We start from the raw sequence: 13,817 nt of genomic DNA on the forward strand, positions 1-13,817 counted from the left end.
TGTCTTATTCTGTCTCTCTGTCTTTCTGTCTGTCTCTTTCTCTATCACTCCCACCCTCTCTTCCTAATTCTGTTCCTCCATATGTTCTTCCCTCTCTCCCCCCCTCCTTCCCTCCATTTATCGATCCCTTCTGCTCTGACTTCTCTCAATCCTTTTCTCTTTCCACTAGCATTGTCCACATCATTTCTAGCAGTTCCTCCTTCCTTCATTTTCAGAATAGGGCAAGCCACCCATGTGTATGTAGCACCCATGGCTTCTAAGTTTTCAGTAACTCAGGTCACTTCTTCTATTACAGCTAGAGCATGCAACCCAGTGCGGGGAGAGGCTTCATGCACAGGCAATAGAGGCACAGATAGACCCTGCTACCACTGTTAAGACTTAACATTAAGATGAACCTACACTAGAGTTGCAAGTGACTGAGGGCTCAGGGCAGTCAAATGTAGGCATCTCGGTCCCTCCCCATGCAGGCTCTCTGGTGGACCGTTCATTCCCAGTACTGTATGGGCTCAATTTGGCTGCTTTCTTTTTTTCTGCTGTCCTTTAACTCTAGTTCTTGCAAAAATTCTTGCAACTTTTTGAAAACTTTTCCAAGCTCTACCTAATGTCAGCTGTGTGTCTTTGCATTGGTTTTAATCATTTTGTAAGTTAAGGATTTCTGATGAACATTGAGGGTAGGACCAAAGTCTGAGTATATGAGAATATTATTAGAAATATTTTCATTGGCTTTTTTCAATTCCTTTTTTTCTATCTGGTCTCAATGTGCATCTGTGCCTCCGGGCAGTCCAGTATATGGGTTTTGGTACTGTAAGAATTGCCAGGCATGGGACACACTCTCATGGCATAGGGCTCAAATGTGTCCAGGCATTGCTTAAACACTTTTCACAATTTCTGTGCCACCTTTACTTCAGCACATGTTGTAGGCTGTAGAAAATGTAGGTGAAATGTTTTGTGGGTGTGATGATATCCTAATCTGTCCACTGGAATCTGGTTACAAGAGAAGGCTTATCATTATCCCCAACTACTCAGAAGCTAATCTGGGATTACCCCTCATTGATTCCTGGATGTTTCCATTGTACTAGGTTTCCAGCTTGTCCAAGAGATAACAACACTCAAATCTACTTTATTTTCCCAACTCTCTTTCCCATTGTCATCCCAATTGCTTCCATTTTTTCCATCCCTAAACATCTTTAGACCTCTCTGTTAACTGCACCCCACCTCAGTACACCTAAGATAGACATCTATTGTGCTTCTTCGCTGTGAGATGCATTCAATTATCTTAGTTTCTCTGGGTTTGTGGATTGTAGCACACCTGTATTTTACTTTAAACATAATTTCCTCATAGAAGTGAGTTTATATTTTTATTCTTGCTCATTCCTTTGCCAGAATGGAACAAGATGTGGATTTGAACAGCTATAGAATATTCCATTGACTAAATGTAAAATGTTTTTTTATCCATTCTTTAGTTGAAAAAAAAACTAAGTTGTTTTTAGCCATTACCAATAAAGACTGTTTGAAAATAGTTTAGCAAACGAACCTGTCTTATGCATTTTTTTCTCAAAACATAAAGTGTTGCCTTCCAAAAATATTGTACAAGTTTGTACTTCCAGCAACATTGGAAAGGTGTTCCCCTCCCTGTTAGCATCAACTTTAACTTCCTTTTTCGTTTTAGCCATTCTGACCTAAGATGGATCTCAAAATCATTTTCTTTGCTTTTCCTTGATGACTAAGGTTGTTGATCATTTCTCATTGTACATTTCTTTAAGTGAGAGTATTGTGTTGAGAATTCTGTTTAGGTCTGTATTGTTGACCATGTGCCCCCAGCCTTTGGCCATGTCCACTGGAGAAGCAGTACACAGAGTGTTTGACTGTGCTCATCACAGTAGCTTCACTGAGACAGCAGATGCTCCAGGAGTGAAAAGTGCTGTCTGAGATGTGAGGAATCCAAAGCTGGGAATCCAAAGCATTTACTCTTTCCTAGAAATGTCTGCAATTTTTTTCTTAAAAAAACACAACAACAACAAAAACCCAAACAAACCATAAACACTAACACTGGTACAAAACCTTTCACTTATAATGAAGTCAGGTCGCTAGACATGCATGTACAAATGTGACACAAATATTGTGGGAGTAACCAACAGATATCTGCCTTGACTTAGGATTCACTGACTGACATGGACACCACACCTGACACTGCTTGGCTGACCAAAAACCTGAGACTGGATAGGTGAGTGACCTGGGGCTAATGTAAATAGGATTTTCTACAAAATGAACAGTAAAACATTGATTTCTAATGATGGATGTACTCATAGAACAGTGCCTTACTCAATCATATCAGAGCAGCATCCTTCTGAATCAGATCCCAAGACATACTGTGGCCCATAAGCAGACATTATGTAGAGTGAGACACCTTGGAACACTCAGTCCTAAATTGGAGAAGTGGCCTTGCCCCCACCCACATATCCCTTCCCTATGCCCTAGTTTCTATGAGGAGGCTCCCACTCCCACCCACCTACTCCACCCAAAACACCCTGGCATTATCCTACACTGGGGAAAGGAGTCTTCACAAGACCAAGGTCTTTTCCTCTTATTGAGGTTGGACAATGACATCCTCTGCTACCAGTGTGGCAGGATTCCTGAGTCTTTCCATGTGTACTGACTGATTGGTGTGGTCCTCAAGAGCTCTTGTTGGATATCTTTGGTCAATATTGTTGTTCTTCTTATAGGGTTTCAAACCCATTCTGCTCCTTCAGGCTTTTCTGTAGTTTCTCTCTTTCTGTCTCCTTATTCAGTACAAAGGTTACATTTATATCAATAGGACTCCAGCAGAACCTCTCCTGGCATCACCCATATCTGGTTATTGTCAGCAAGTACTTCTTGGAATCAGGAATAGTGATTGGGTTTGGTGGATGCAAATGGGATGGATTCCCAGGTGGGGCAGTCACTGGAGGATGTCCTTCTCTTCAGACCAAGCTCCACTCTTTGTTTCTGTATTTCCTATCCTGAGTATTTTGTTCTGCCTTCTCAAAACAATGAAGCATTCACATGATGGTCTTCCTTCTTCTTGAGCTTCATATGATGTTTGAATTTTTTTGGAGGTATTCCAAGTTTTGTGGATAAAATACTATTTTCAAAGAGTGGATACCATGGGTGATTTTTTGTAACTGGGTTACCATAGTCTGGCTGGTATTTTCTAGTTCTATCCTTTTGCCTAAGAATTCAGGTTGGCATTTGTTTTTAATAGTTCAGAAGTACTCCTGTGTAAACATATCACATTTTCTGCATCCATTCCTCTGTTTAAGGACATCTGGTTCTTTCCAGGTTCTGGTTATTATAAATAAGGCTGATGTGAACATAGTGCAGCATGTGTCTTGTTATATGTTGGAGAGGTTTTTGGGTGTATGCACAGGAATGATAAGCCTGGGTCCTCAGATGATACTATTTCCAATCTTTTAGAAAGTTCCAGAGTAATTTCCAGAATGGTTGTACCAGCTTTTGGTTTCACCAACAGTGGAGGAGTATTCCTCTTTTGCCATATGCTTGCCAGCATCTGCTATCACCTGAGTTTTTGATCTTAGCCATTCTGACAGTGTTGTGTAAGCTGGTATCTCGGAGTAGTTTTCTATTCCAATTACTGGGACACTAAGGGTGTTGTACAGTTCTCTTTTTCTAATTAATTAATTATTTCATTCTTTCATTCATTTATTTATTCATGCCTTCATGCGCTCATTCATTAATTTATACACTCCATATTTTATTCTGCTTAGGTACAACCCCTGAGTTTAACACATGCCATCTGTCCATTTCATTCCCCTAGTACAATTCCAACTGACTCCCCAAGGATGTGCACATCCTACCCAGCCCACTGGACCCCTAAATTTCCTGGGGTCTCTAATTTCCTGAAGGTTAGCTTTATTTTATATAAATGAACCCAGACTGGGGAGTACTCTGCTATATAAGTATTGGAGGCCTCATCTCAGCTGATTTGTGTTGCCTGGTTGATGATCCACTAAGAAATCTCAGGGGTCCAGGTTAATTGAGACTACTGGTCCTACTACAGGGTTGACTTTTTTCTTAGCTTCCATCAACATTTCCATAATTCAATCAGAGGGGTCACCACTCTCTGTTCTTTAGTGGGTGTATATTTTCTTAGTTGCTTTTAATATATCTAGGTTTGGGCCTTGAAGTTTGTTGGATCAGGAATAGTTTATGAAAACTAAAACCCCAGTCACCAATATAGTATGTTTTCAAGCTGCCCAACACTAAGGAAGGGAGGGAAACATCTTAAAGACCTTTAAAATAACATTTATAAATACAACCCATTACTTTTTGCTGTTGAATATTTATTCTGTTCTCTGTCTCTGTTTCTATGTCAATCTGCCTGTTTTTGTGTCTTGCTTTGTGTCTCTCTACATCTTACTCTGTCTCTCTGTATTTCTGTCTGTCCCTGTGTCCCTTTATGCCACTCCCTACCTCCCTCATTCTGTCCCTCCCTAACTTCTTCCCTGTCTCCCAGTCTGCTTCTCTCCATGTATCCATCCTGTCCTTTCTGCCCTCTCTCACTCTTTCTCTCTCCACTAGCACTATCTGTATCATTTCTAGCAGTTCCTCCTTCCTTCCTTTTCAGAAGAGCGCAGGGCTCCCCTGTATATTTAGCAGCCATGGATTTGCAATTTTCATTAAGCCAGGCCCCTTCTTCTTCTATTAATGCTAGAGCTTGGAACCCAGTGAGGGGAGAGGCTCCCAGGCACAGGCAAGAGAGTCAGAGACAGACCCTGCTACCACTGTTAAGACTTCACATGAAGATGACCCTACACTAGAGTTGCAAGGTGCTGAGGGCCTAGGGCAGTCAAATGTAGGCTTCTAGGTCCCTCCCCATGCAGGCTCTCTGCTGAACCGTTCATTCCCTGAACTGTATGGGCTCAATTTGGCTGCATTTTTTTTCTTCTGTTGTCCTGTAACCCCAACTCCTACAAAAATTCTTGCAACTTTTCGCTACCTAATGTTGGCGGGCGTGTGTGACTTTGAATTGGTTTTCATCATTTGCTAAGTGAAGCTTTTCTGATGACAATAGAGGGTAGGATCAATCTCTCAGTATATCTGAATTTTATTACAAATCATTTCATTAGCATTTTTAATTCAATTTTTCTATCTTTTCTCTATTTGCATCTGTTGCTTTGGGTTGTCCAGTCTGTGGTGCTTTGTACTCCAAGAATTGCTGGTGGTCATTACACTCTCATGACATAGATCTCAAATGTGGCAAGTCATTTTTTGGACATTTTCACAGTTTCTGTGCCACCTTTACCACAGCACATCTTGTAGGCTGTATAAAATGTAGGTTAAATATTTTGTGGCTGGGCTGATATTCTAATCTGTCCACTGGAAGACTTTCTGGTTACAGGAGAAGGCTCAATATCCCCAACTACTCAAAATCTAATCTGGGATTACCTTGTCATTGATTCCTAGAAGTTTCCATTGCATTAGGTTTCCAGCTTGTCCCAGAGATAACAACACCCAAATCTACTTTATTCTCTCAACACTCTTTCCCATTGTTGTCCCAATTGCTTCCTCTTTTTTCCATTCCTAAACTTTCTTTAGACCCCTCCCTTAACTGCACCCCACATCAATATACATAGGATAGATATCTATTGTGGTCTTCTTCATAGTGAGATGCAATGCATCTAGATCTTAGTTCCTCTTATTACTTAGCTTTTCTGGATTTGTGGATTATAGCATACCTGTTCTTTATTTTAAACATAATTTCCACACAAATCAGTTTATATTTGTTTTCTTTTAATATTCATTTGCCCAGGGGTTGGGGATTTAGCTCAGCGGTAGAGCGCTTGCCTAGCGAGCGCAAGGCCCTGGGTTTGGTCCCCAGCTCTGGAAAAAAAAAAGAAAAAAATATTCATTTGTCCAGATGGAATAAGGTGATAACTTTACCAGCTGTAGCCTAATCATTGTCTAAATGTAAAATCTATTTTATCCATTCTTTAGTTGAAGGACTTTAGGGTTTTCCTATTTATTACCAATAACGACTGTGTGAAAATAGTTTAGTAAGTGAACTTGTCTTATGCATTTTTTTCTCAAAACCCAAAGTGTTGCCTTCCAAAATTATTGTACAAGTTTGTACTTCCAGCAACATTGGAAAGATGTTCCCCTCCCTGTTAGCATAAACTTTTACTTCCTTTTTCGTTTTAGCTATTCTGATAAAAGATGGATCTCAAAATCATTTTTTTTTTTGCTTTTCCCTGATGACTAAAGTTGTGGATCAATTCTCGTAGTGCATTTCTTTAAGTGAGAGTATTGTGTTGAGAATTCTGTTTAGGTCTGTATTGTTGATCCATGTGCCCCCAGCCTTTGAGGATGTCCTGGAGAGGCAATACATGGAGTGTTTGGCTGTGCTCATCATAGTAGCTTCACTGAGACAGCAGATGCTCCAGGAGTGGAAAGCGCTGTCTGAGATGTGAGGAATCCTAAGCTGGGCTTCCATGGCTTTCAAGCATCTACTCTTCCCTAGAAATGTCTGCATTTTTTTCTAGGAAAAATATACCATAAATTCTAATCTTAATACAAAACCTTTGACTTATAATGAAGTCAGGTCCCTAGACATGCATGTACTAATGTGATACAAATATTGTGGGAGTAACCAACAGATATTTACCTTGACTTAGGATTCACTCACTGAAATGGACACCACTCCTGACACTACTTCGCTGACCAAGAACCTGAGACTAGATAGTTGAGTGATAATGTAAATGGGATTCTCTACAAAAGAAAGAGTCAAAAAGTGATTTCTAATGATTGTTATCCTCATAGAAGAGTGCCTTTCTTAATCAGCATCAGAGCAGCATCCTTCTGAATCAGATCACAAGACATATTGAGGCCCATAAGCAGTCATTATTTAGAGTGAGACACCTTGGAACACTCAGACCTAAATTGGCGAAGTGGCCTTATGCACCCATTTTTAACCCAGGGTTATCGCCACTTGATAACACCTTGCAATTGAAACTTTAGATTTATCCAAGGGAGTCTCTAAGGAAACAAACTCCTCTTAGGTGCAGTCCTCATGTTCATCAGCAAATGGCCAACAGAATATGAACCCATTTAAATCTATGGAGGAGTCTCCTGGTTTTATGTCATATCAGGACTTTTTGTAAATTACTTTTTATATTTACTTATTATTTATATACTGACATTTTTCTCTTTATCTCTAATTGTCCTTTATGCGTGTGTGTGTGTGTGTGTGTGTGTGTGTGTGTGTGTGTGTGTGTATTCTGTTTTGGTCGTTAAGGATTTTATGCCTCGTCTTTCCCATGAAGAAGGGGTTTCTGACATCTCCACCCTTGCTGAGTTGCTGATGGTAGTTTCTCTCTTTGGGGGAGGGAGGATGATTTTGGTTTGAGGAAATGACCAGTGGTAGCGTGACTGTATTTGTGCAATAAAGCAGCAACCACATTCCTATTCCTACATGATCCACATTAATTGTATGCAGAGGGTGAATAAAATTGTAATATTAAATCATCAATTACTATCATAAATAAATAAAGTTTAATTAATTAATTAATAACAGAATGGTGTCTAGTGGGAAAGTCGGGAGGAGTAGATGGGAGGTGGTGAAGGGTAGATACAATCAAAATGAATTGTGCACTTCTAGAAAATGTTTTCCACATTTGAAGAGCAACTTCCTGCCCATTCAAAACATTTTCTCGATCCAAAATATCATGGGAAGTCAACTTTCATCTCTCTGCCTCCATAGATCTATTCATTATCGATATTCTTGCCTAATTCTAGAATTGTCTTTGACCTCTTGCCTTAGCACAGTAACTGTGACCCTTGCCTGTGCTGTAGCAAGGCACATAGTAAGAATACTCCCTTCATCTACTGCAGGTCATTCGTGCAGTTTGGCTTTCTGATTTTAATTCTTTGGGCTATTTACAGATCATGGGAGGAACAATGTCAATTTAGTTGCCTGTGAAACTTGGAAGACCTATCTTTAAAAGAAGTTAAGGCATTCTACATGTGCCCTAGTAATGAGCTGCGGTTCTATAATGCGGTTCCCCATCCTCATGAAACCTTGGAATATCTGGGTATAAAATGTCACCATTTCTATGTGACTTCTATTGTTTCCACTGGAGGAAAGTGGTACCACTCCACAAGTTTCCATAAAGTTCACTGAAAGCCAATGTTGAATTTTATTACATGTGATTTAGTAGTGATATATATTGCTTCTTGAGAAAAAAGTTTATTTAAGACATATAAATATATAAATTAAGCATGTCACTTAATTCTTTTAAACACTTGTTCTTTCCAAATTATTTTTGTTCCTTGAGCAACTTTGAATAAACTTAAAATAATATATCAAAGAGAATATTCATAATTTGCACATATTTCTCTCATTACTAGATAGCATTTCAGACAATGTAAACCAATACTAACAATTTATTAAAACCAATACTTAAAATAAACACAACATTGAAATATCAGAAGGAATAAAAGGGCTCTTTCTCATGGGAGGGGAAGGCTGGCTGTGGGGTTGGAACTGCTGCTGGATTGAAATCAGCAGCTGATCATGAGTGAAAGGAGCCGCAGATCAGATATATGATGGATACCAATCAAGATCACAGGTGACAGTGCTATTTTCTAAATAGGTAGTCCCACTGTAACAAGCAGGAGATGACTGAAAGATACATTGTTTCTACAGACATACTGGGGCACAGGTTGGACAGCTGCTATCATGTGTGCTCTCTAGGCTGCTGTTGACACATTTGGCTGCAAAGTGTCATGTGTCACAGAAACTTTTAGAGGGTTTTCTGCCCTCCAGTCCTGGTGCACATGTTGGTTCAGCCTCCAGATTGTCTCTTTTCCCTGTTGGTTTAAACCCATTCAATCTGTGGCTCTGAGGATGTGTGTCTCCGCAGATCTGAGTCTTCCTCATCTTTGGCCTGGGAATCCTTGACATGTTCTTCCTCCAACTGTGTCAGCAGCCTCTTGACACGGACACTAAGATCACAGTGGGGCATGTACACACTCAAGTAGCCCTTCAGGTATTTCAGAGGCAACAGGTCTGACAGTTCACAAAAGTCCTCAGGGTTCTTGTCCATCCATGTTTCCAGGAAGTTAACAAGCATGTTCTTTACTTGTTCATCCTCTTTAGAATGAGGGCTGAAGTATGCGTACCTAGAGAACACCAGTGAGAATGTCAGCTCTAAAGTCCCATGCCCCTCACCTAATACAGGCAGTCCTGTCTTCTCTCAGATTTAGTACTTCACCTGTACACCTTAGGTGCTTTCAATGTATCTGTGCAAAAGTTGAACACGGGCATCTCTATCCACACATCTCCTTGGTCACATGCTTTCTTGGATTATTATTCATGGGCCTCTACCTGGACACATCTCTATTGGGTACTCGAAAATTTCTAGAACCCCCTTTATACATGAGAGAATTGTATTCACAAAGGGCTTAGAAATCTTGGGTGAAAGATTAAATGATTTTTCATAGTAGATGTGTTACGTCCATTTTAGTCTCCCAGATCTGAACAGCCCAACTGCTTGAACCATGCTTGGGAAAAAGAATTGCTTAATGCATGCTAATGGGGTTTGAGAATTATGTAGACAATAAAGATATGGAGACAGACAAAGATGGAGATGGAGACAGAAACTGAGATAGAGACAGAGATAGAGCCTGAGATGAACAGGAAGAGCAAAAGGAAAGGGAGAGGGTGATGGAAAAGATGAGGAGATGAGAAGGACAGCAAGAGAAAAAGACAAAGGGAGAATTTTGGCAAGACACACAACAACCACCATACACACAGACACAGACATACACACAGAAACACACAAATACACACAGAGAGAGAGAGAGAGAGAGAGAGAGAGAGAGAGAGAGAGAGAGAGAAAATGCCTAAGGAAGGGAGGGAAATTCCTAAAACCAACAGGAAGCTCTGAGAACTATCAGCAAGATACACATACCCAAATACACAAACATGCACACAAACACAAATAATCATTCACACACACACACACACACACACAAAGAGAGAGAGAGTGAGAAAAAGGGAGAAAGAGAAAGAGAGAAAGAGAGAATCAAAGAGAGACAAGGACAGAAAGAAAGACAGAGATAGATAATTAACAGATATTGAGTGGGAGAGAGAGAGAGTGAGAGAGACACTGAGAGTGACTGAGGGAGGGAGGGATATTCCTGAAACAAGAAGAAGCTCTGGGAACTATCAGCAAGAAATACACATACATACACTTACCCTCACAGAAAGAGAGACTGAAAGGTTGAGAGAAAGAGAGAATGAGAGAGAGAGAGAGAGAGAGAGAGAAAGCAAGAGAATAAAAACAAAGAGATAGAAACAGAGAAAGGGATGGAGACAGAGAGAGAGACAGATAACAGACAGAGTGAGAGAGAAAGAGAGAGAGAGACAGAGAGAAGAGACAGAGTTAGAGTCAGACAAGGCAGAGAAAGAGAGAGAGAGATGATAGACAGATAAACAGAGACAGAGGAAGGGAGGGGAATTCCTGAAACCAAAGTAAGCTCTAAGGATTATGGGCTTAGACATGGGCACTCACCTCACAAACAGCAGGTCCAATACCTGAAGGGTTGTGGCAGAACTTTTATATTTAGACAGAAAAGCTAGGACAACCAAGGGGTCCCCTTCATTCAGAGCAGGAACCAGCGTGCTCATCTGCTCAACCACAGTCAGTGCCTTGGGCTCCATCAGACTCTTTTGAGCAGAAACCTTTTCATCCTGAAAAGAGATCAAAGTGGAGGGGTCAAACTAGCACAAAGGTAAAATATCTGATTGATTCTCCTCACTTCAAGTTTCCCTGAATTATTTTTATGCCAAAAACCAAGAGAAAACAGAGTGGTTACCAGGTCTGTGTGGGCCACTCCTTGGCTGGCTTTGGTCAAATTATTTCCCCTTTGGGAAAATGGCCATAGGCATTGAAGGTAAGACTGAAGCCTGTGCCTCCAGACACCATCAAGGCCCTGCCTGTTGTCTTTCTTGAGGCCTGAGCCTCGAGTAGTCCGAAGACAGCAAGAGAACATCCTGCCCTCTCTACTGTCTCTAACAAGTGAGCCTGCAGGCCTTGCTCTAACCAGTGGGTTGCCTGGTTACCAAGGTTCTGTGTTCTTAGGTCATTTTGAAATGGGAGGTTCCATAACGGACACTTCTTCAACAGTACTTGCCTTAAAGGTCCCCATGTCCACACCCATTTCCTAGGTGCACAAATCCACACAGGTATACATCTGTTTCCCACTCCACTGTTCCCAGAGATATCTCAAAATAGGTAGCACCTCAGTTTTGCAAGCTGATTCTCTACTGTTGAACTGAATCGGCAGACTCATAAATTCTGTCCCAATTTTCCCAATATACCATAAACATACCCTAGGCATGTTTCCTTACATTTACATCACCTTGTATGCATTCTGTGTGGAATGATATGACTCACGTGCCTGACAACCTGCTGCCCCACAATGTCAGTGTGCCTGCATAGGAATTGTCTTTCCCACAGACAGTTCCACCACCAAGATCATTTTATGGCTTAAGCCAGAAGCTTTAGAGCCCTTGTGATCCTCTGACCTAGGAACATCCAATGGCTTACCAGATGGAAGCTGGCCCCCTAGCACTCTTTCAGAGGGGATTCAGCCTCCATTGCTTCTTCTTTCAGTTCCTGCTTGAGTCCTTGATCTGATTCTCTCCAGTGTTGGACTGTGATCTGTCACCTGCAAGAAAACTTTCTCTTTCCTTACTAGCATTAAGTCCTGGTCCTTATCACAGCAACTGAATGAAACTTGAGCAACCATCACCACACTTCTCTGTCCCCACCTTGTGGTGTGTGGCATTCATCACTTCTCTACTCCCTCATCTCCCTCACTCCTTCTATCCCATCTCTTCCTCTAGATTTTTCTACTCTTACCAGTGATTTTCTCCTAAGTCATTCACTCTTCATTCCCTGGTCAACTCCCTCCTTCATACAAAGTGTCTGTGTCATGGTTTATCAAGCCAGTGAGCAGAGGGATCCACATCATGTGCATGACTTCAGACTTCCCTGCTACTTACCTGATACTCCACAATGGTGGGCAGTGTTATATTAAATTATTAACTTGTTTCCCTTGCCAAATGAAGTAGAGTGTTCATTGCTCCTTTTCTCATCCTTGGGATGTTTTCTTGGTTTCTTTGGTTCCAGTTCCCAAAAGTTGTCAGGTTCTCCTGCAAGTGCACATGCATTGCATGCTAGGTCCTCATGTACATGTGAGGAGGGCATGCACATGAGAACATTCTTACATATATTATGTGCATTTTTCCTGGGAAGGCATGAAACTACATGGGAGTGCTTACCTGCATACATGCTTACTGGCATGTACATTTGTGGTTGTGTGTACATTCTTCTGTTTCTATGTGTTTTGTTTGTGTGTGTGTGTATTTCTCTCTCTCTCTCTCTCTCTCTCTCTCTCTGTGTGTGTGTGTGTGTGTGTGTGTGTGTGTGTGTATGTGTCTATATGTTGGGGTGTATGTGTTGTTAGCCAAGAACAGCCTATATAGTGAAGAATTATGCAACAAGAGCAGAATGTCCCAAGCATCTAAGGCTCTGAAATAGGAATAAGAATAAGCCACAAAAATCCCATAATCCCAGAGCTTCCTTACAACAGCACAGGCATGAATCTGGTATATGCATCACTGTAGTAAAATTTATACAAATAATTGTGATAGAAAAGCAGTGGAAGACTAAATATTACCACCGACACAGCCAGATTGTGAGTTACAAACTTTGACTGTAAGGCAAAGAGTACAGTAGAGGAGCATAGTGTGGATTACATCATGTGCATGAGTTCAGACTTCCCTGCTACTCCACAATGGTGGGCAGTGTTATATTAAATTATTAACTTGTTTTCCTTGCCAAATGAAGTAGAGTTGTGTTCATTGCTCCTTTGCTCTTCCTTGGGATGTTTTCTTAGTTTCTTTGGTTCCAGTACCCAAAAGGTGTCAAGTTCTCCTGCAAGTGCACATGCATGTGCATGCTAGTTCCTCATGTACATGTGAGGAAGGCATGTACATGAGAATATTTGTGCATAATATTATGTGCATTTTTGCCTTGGAATGCATGAGACTACTTGGGAGTGCTTGTATGCATGCATGGTAACATGTATGTTTATTTGTGGTTGTTTGCATGTGTCTGTTTTGTATGTGTTTTGGGCTCTGTGTGTGTGTGTGTGTGTGTGTGTGTGTGTGTGTGTGTGTGTTTGTTGGTAGACATGAAAAGCCTATATAGTGAAGGATTCTGAGACAGGAGAATTATGTTCCAAGCAAATAGGATTCTGTTTATGTAAACAAGAATATGCCACAAAACTCCCATAGCTTCCTTATAGCATCACAGGCATGAATCAGATAGAGGCACCACTGCCCTAAAATTTATACATATAATTGCGATAAGGAAAGCAATGGAAGACTAAATATTACCACCAACACAGTGAGATCAAGAGTTAAAAACATTGACTGTAAGACCAAGAGTAGAGTAGAGCAGGCATAGTGTGGAGCAGTACAAACCTGTGGAGTTACAAGATGACTGGCTTCCTCTTCATTGCCTTGACCTAAATAAAACTTGATGGATTAACACAAAGGAATGGTAAAGCTTTTCTCCATTCTTAGCTGCTCAAAACCCCCATCTTCTTGCTGGTCTTAAGCCTGAACTAGTTCAAGTCCTGATCAACACATGCTTTTTTGCTGTTTTTTTTCACTGTTTTCATAAATTTTATTTTTCTTATATATTTTATGTGTTTAGATTTTAAAAGTTATCACCTTGCCCCCTCCC

At 40.8% G+C, this 13,817-nt stretch overlaps 1 protein-coding gene and 1 long non-coding RNA gene across 3 annotated transcripts in view; one reads left to right on the forward strand and one right to left on the reverse strand.

Annotated features, from left to right (window-relative positions):
• The window catches only part of LOC146583947 (uncharacterized), a 412,373-nt gene that overhangs the window by 253,779 nt on the left and 144,777 nt on the right, over positions 1-13,817 (forward strand). Inside the window, 1 exon segment of one of the 2 annotated variants that reach the window (NR_203055.1) lies at positions 2,157-2,224. The exons of the other annotated variant lie outside the window; for it this stretch is intronic. This is a non-coding gene — a long non-coding RNA (uncharacterized LOC146583947). 2 annotated transcript variants of the gene reach the window in all.
• On the reverse strand, positions 8,219-11,098 carry Ralgds-ps4 (ral guanine nucleotide dissociation stimulator, pseudogene 4). The gene is made up of 3 exons (XM_087589541.1): positions 10,876-11,098; positions 10,572-10,750; positions 8,219-9,177 (listed from the first exon to the last, which is right to left on the reverse strand). The coding sequence occupies exons 1-3, from the start codon at positions 11,050-11,052 to the stop codon at positions 8,874-8,876; spliced, it is 660 nt and encodes a 219-aa protein (XP_087445667.1). The 5' UTR covers positions 11,053-11,098; the 3' UTR covers positions 8,219-8,873.

The sequence above is a fragment of the Rattus norvegicus genome, chromosome 16 (genome assembly GCF_021556685.1).
Source record: "Rattus norvegicus strain SHRSP/BbbUtx chromosome 16, alternate assembly SHRSP_T2T, whole genome shotgun sequence".
In the NCBI taxonomy this organism is placed as follows: Eukaryota; Metazoa; Chordata; class Mammalia; order Rodentia; family Muridae; genus Rattus; species Rattus norvegicus.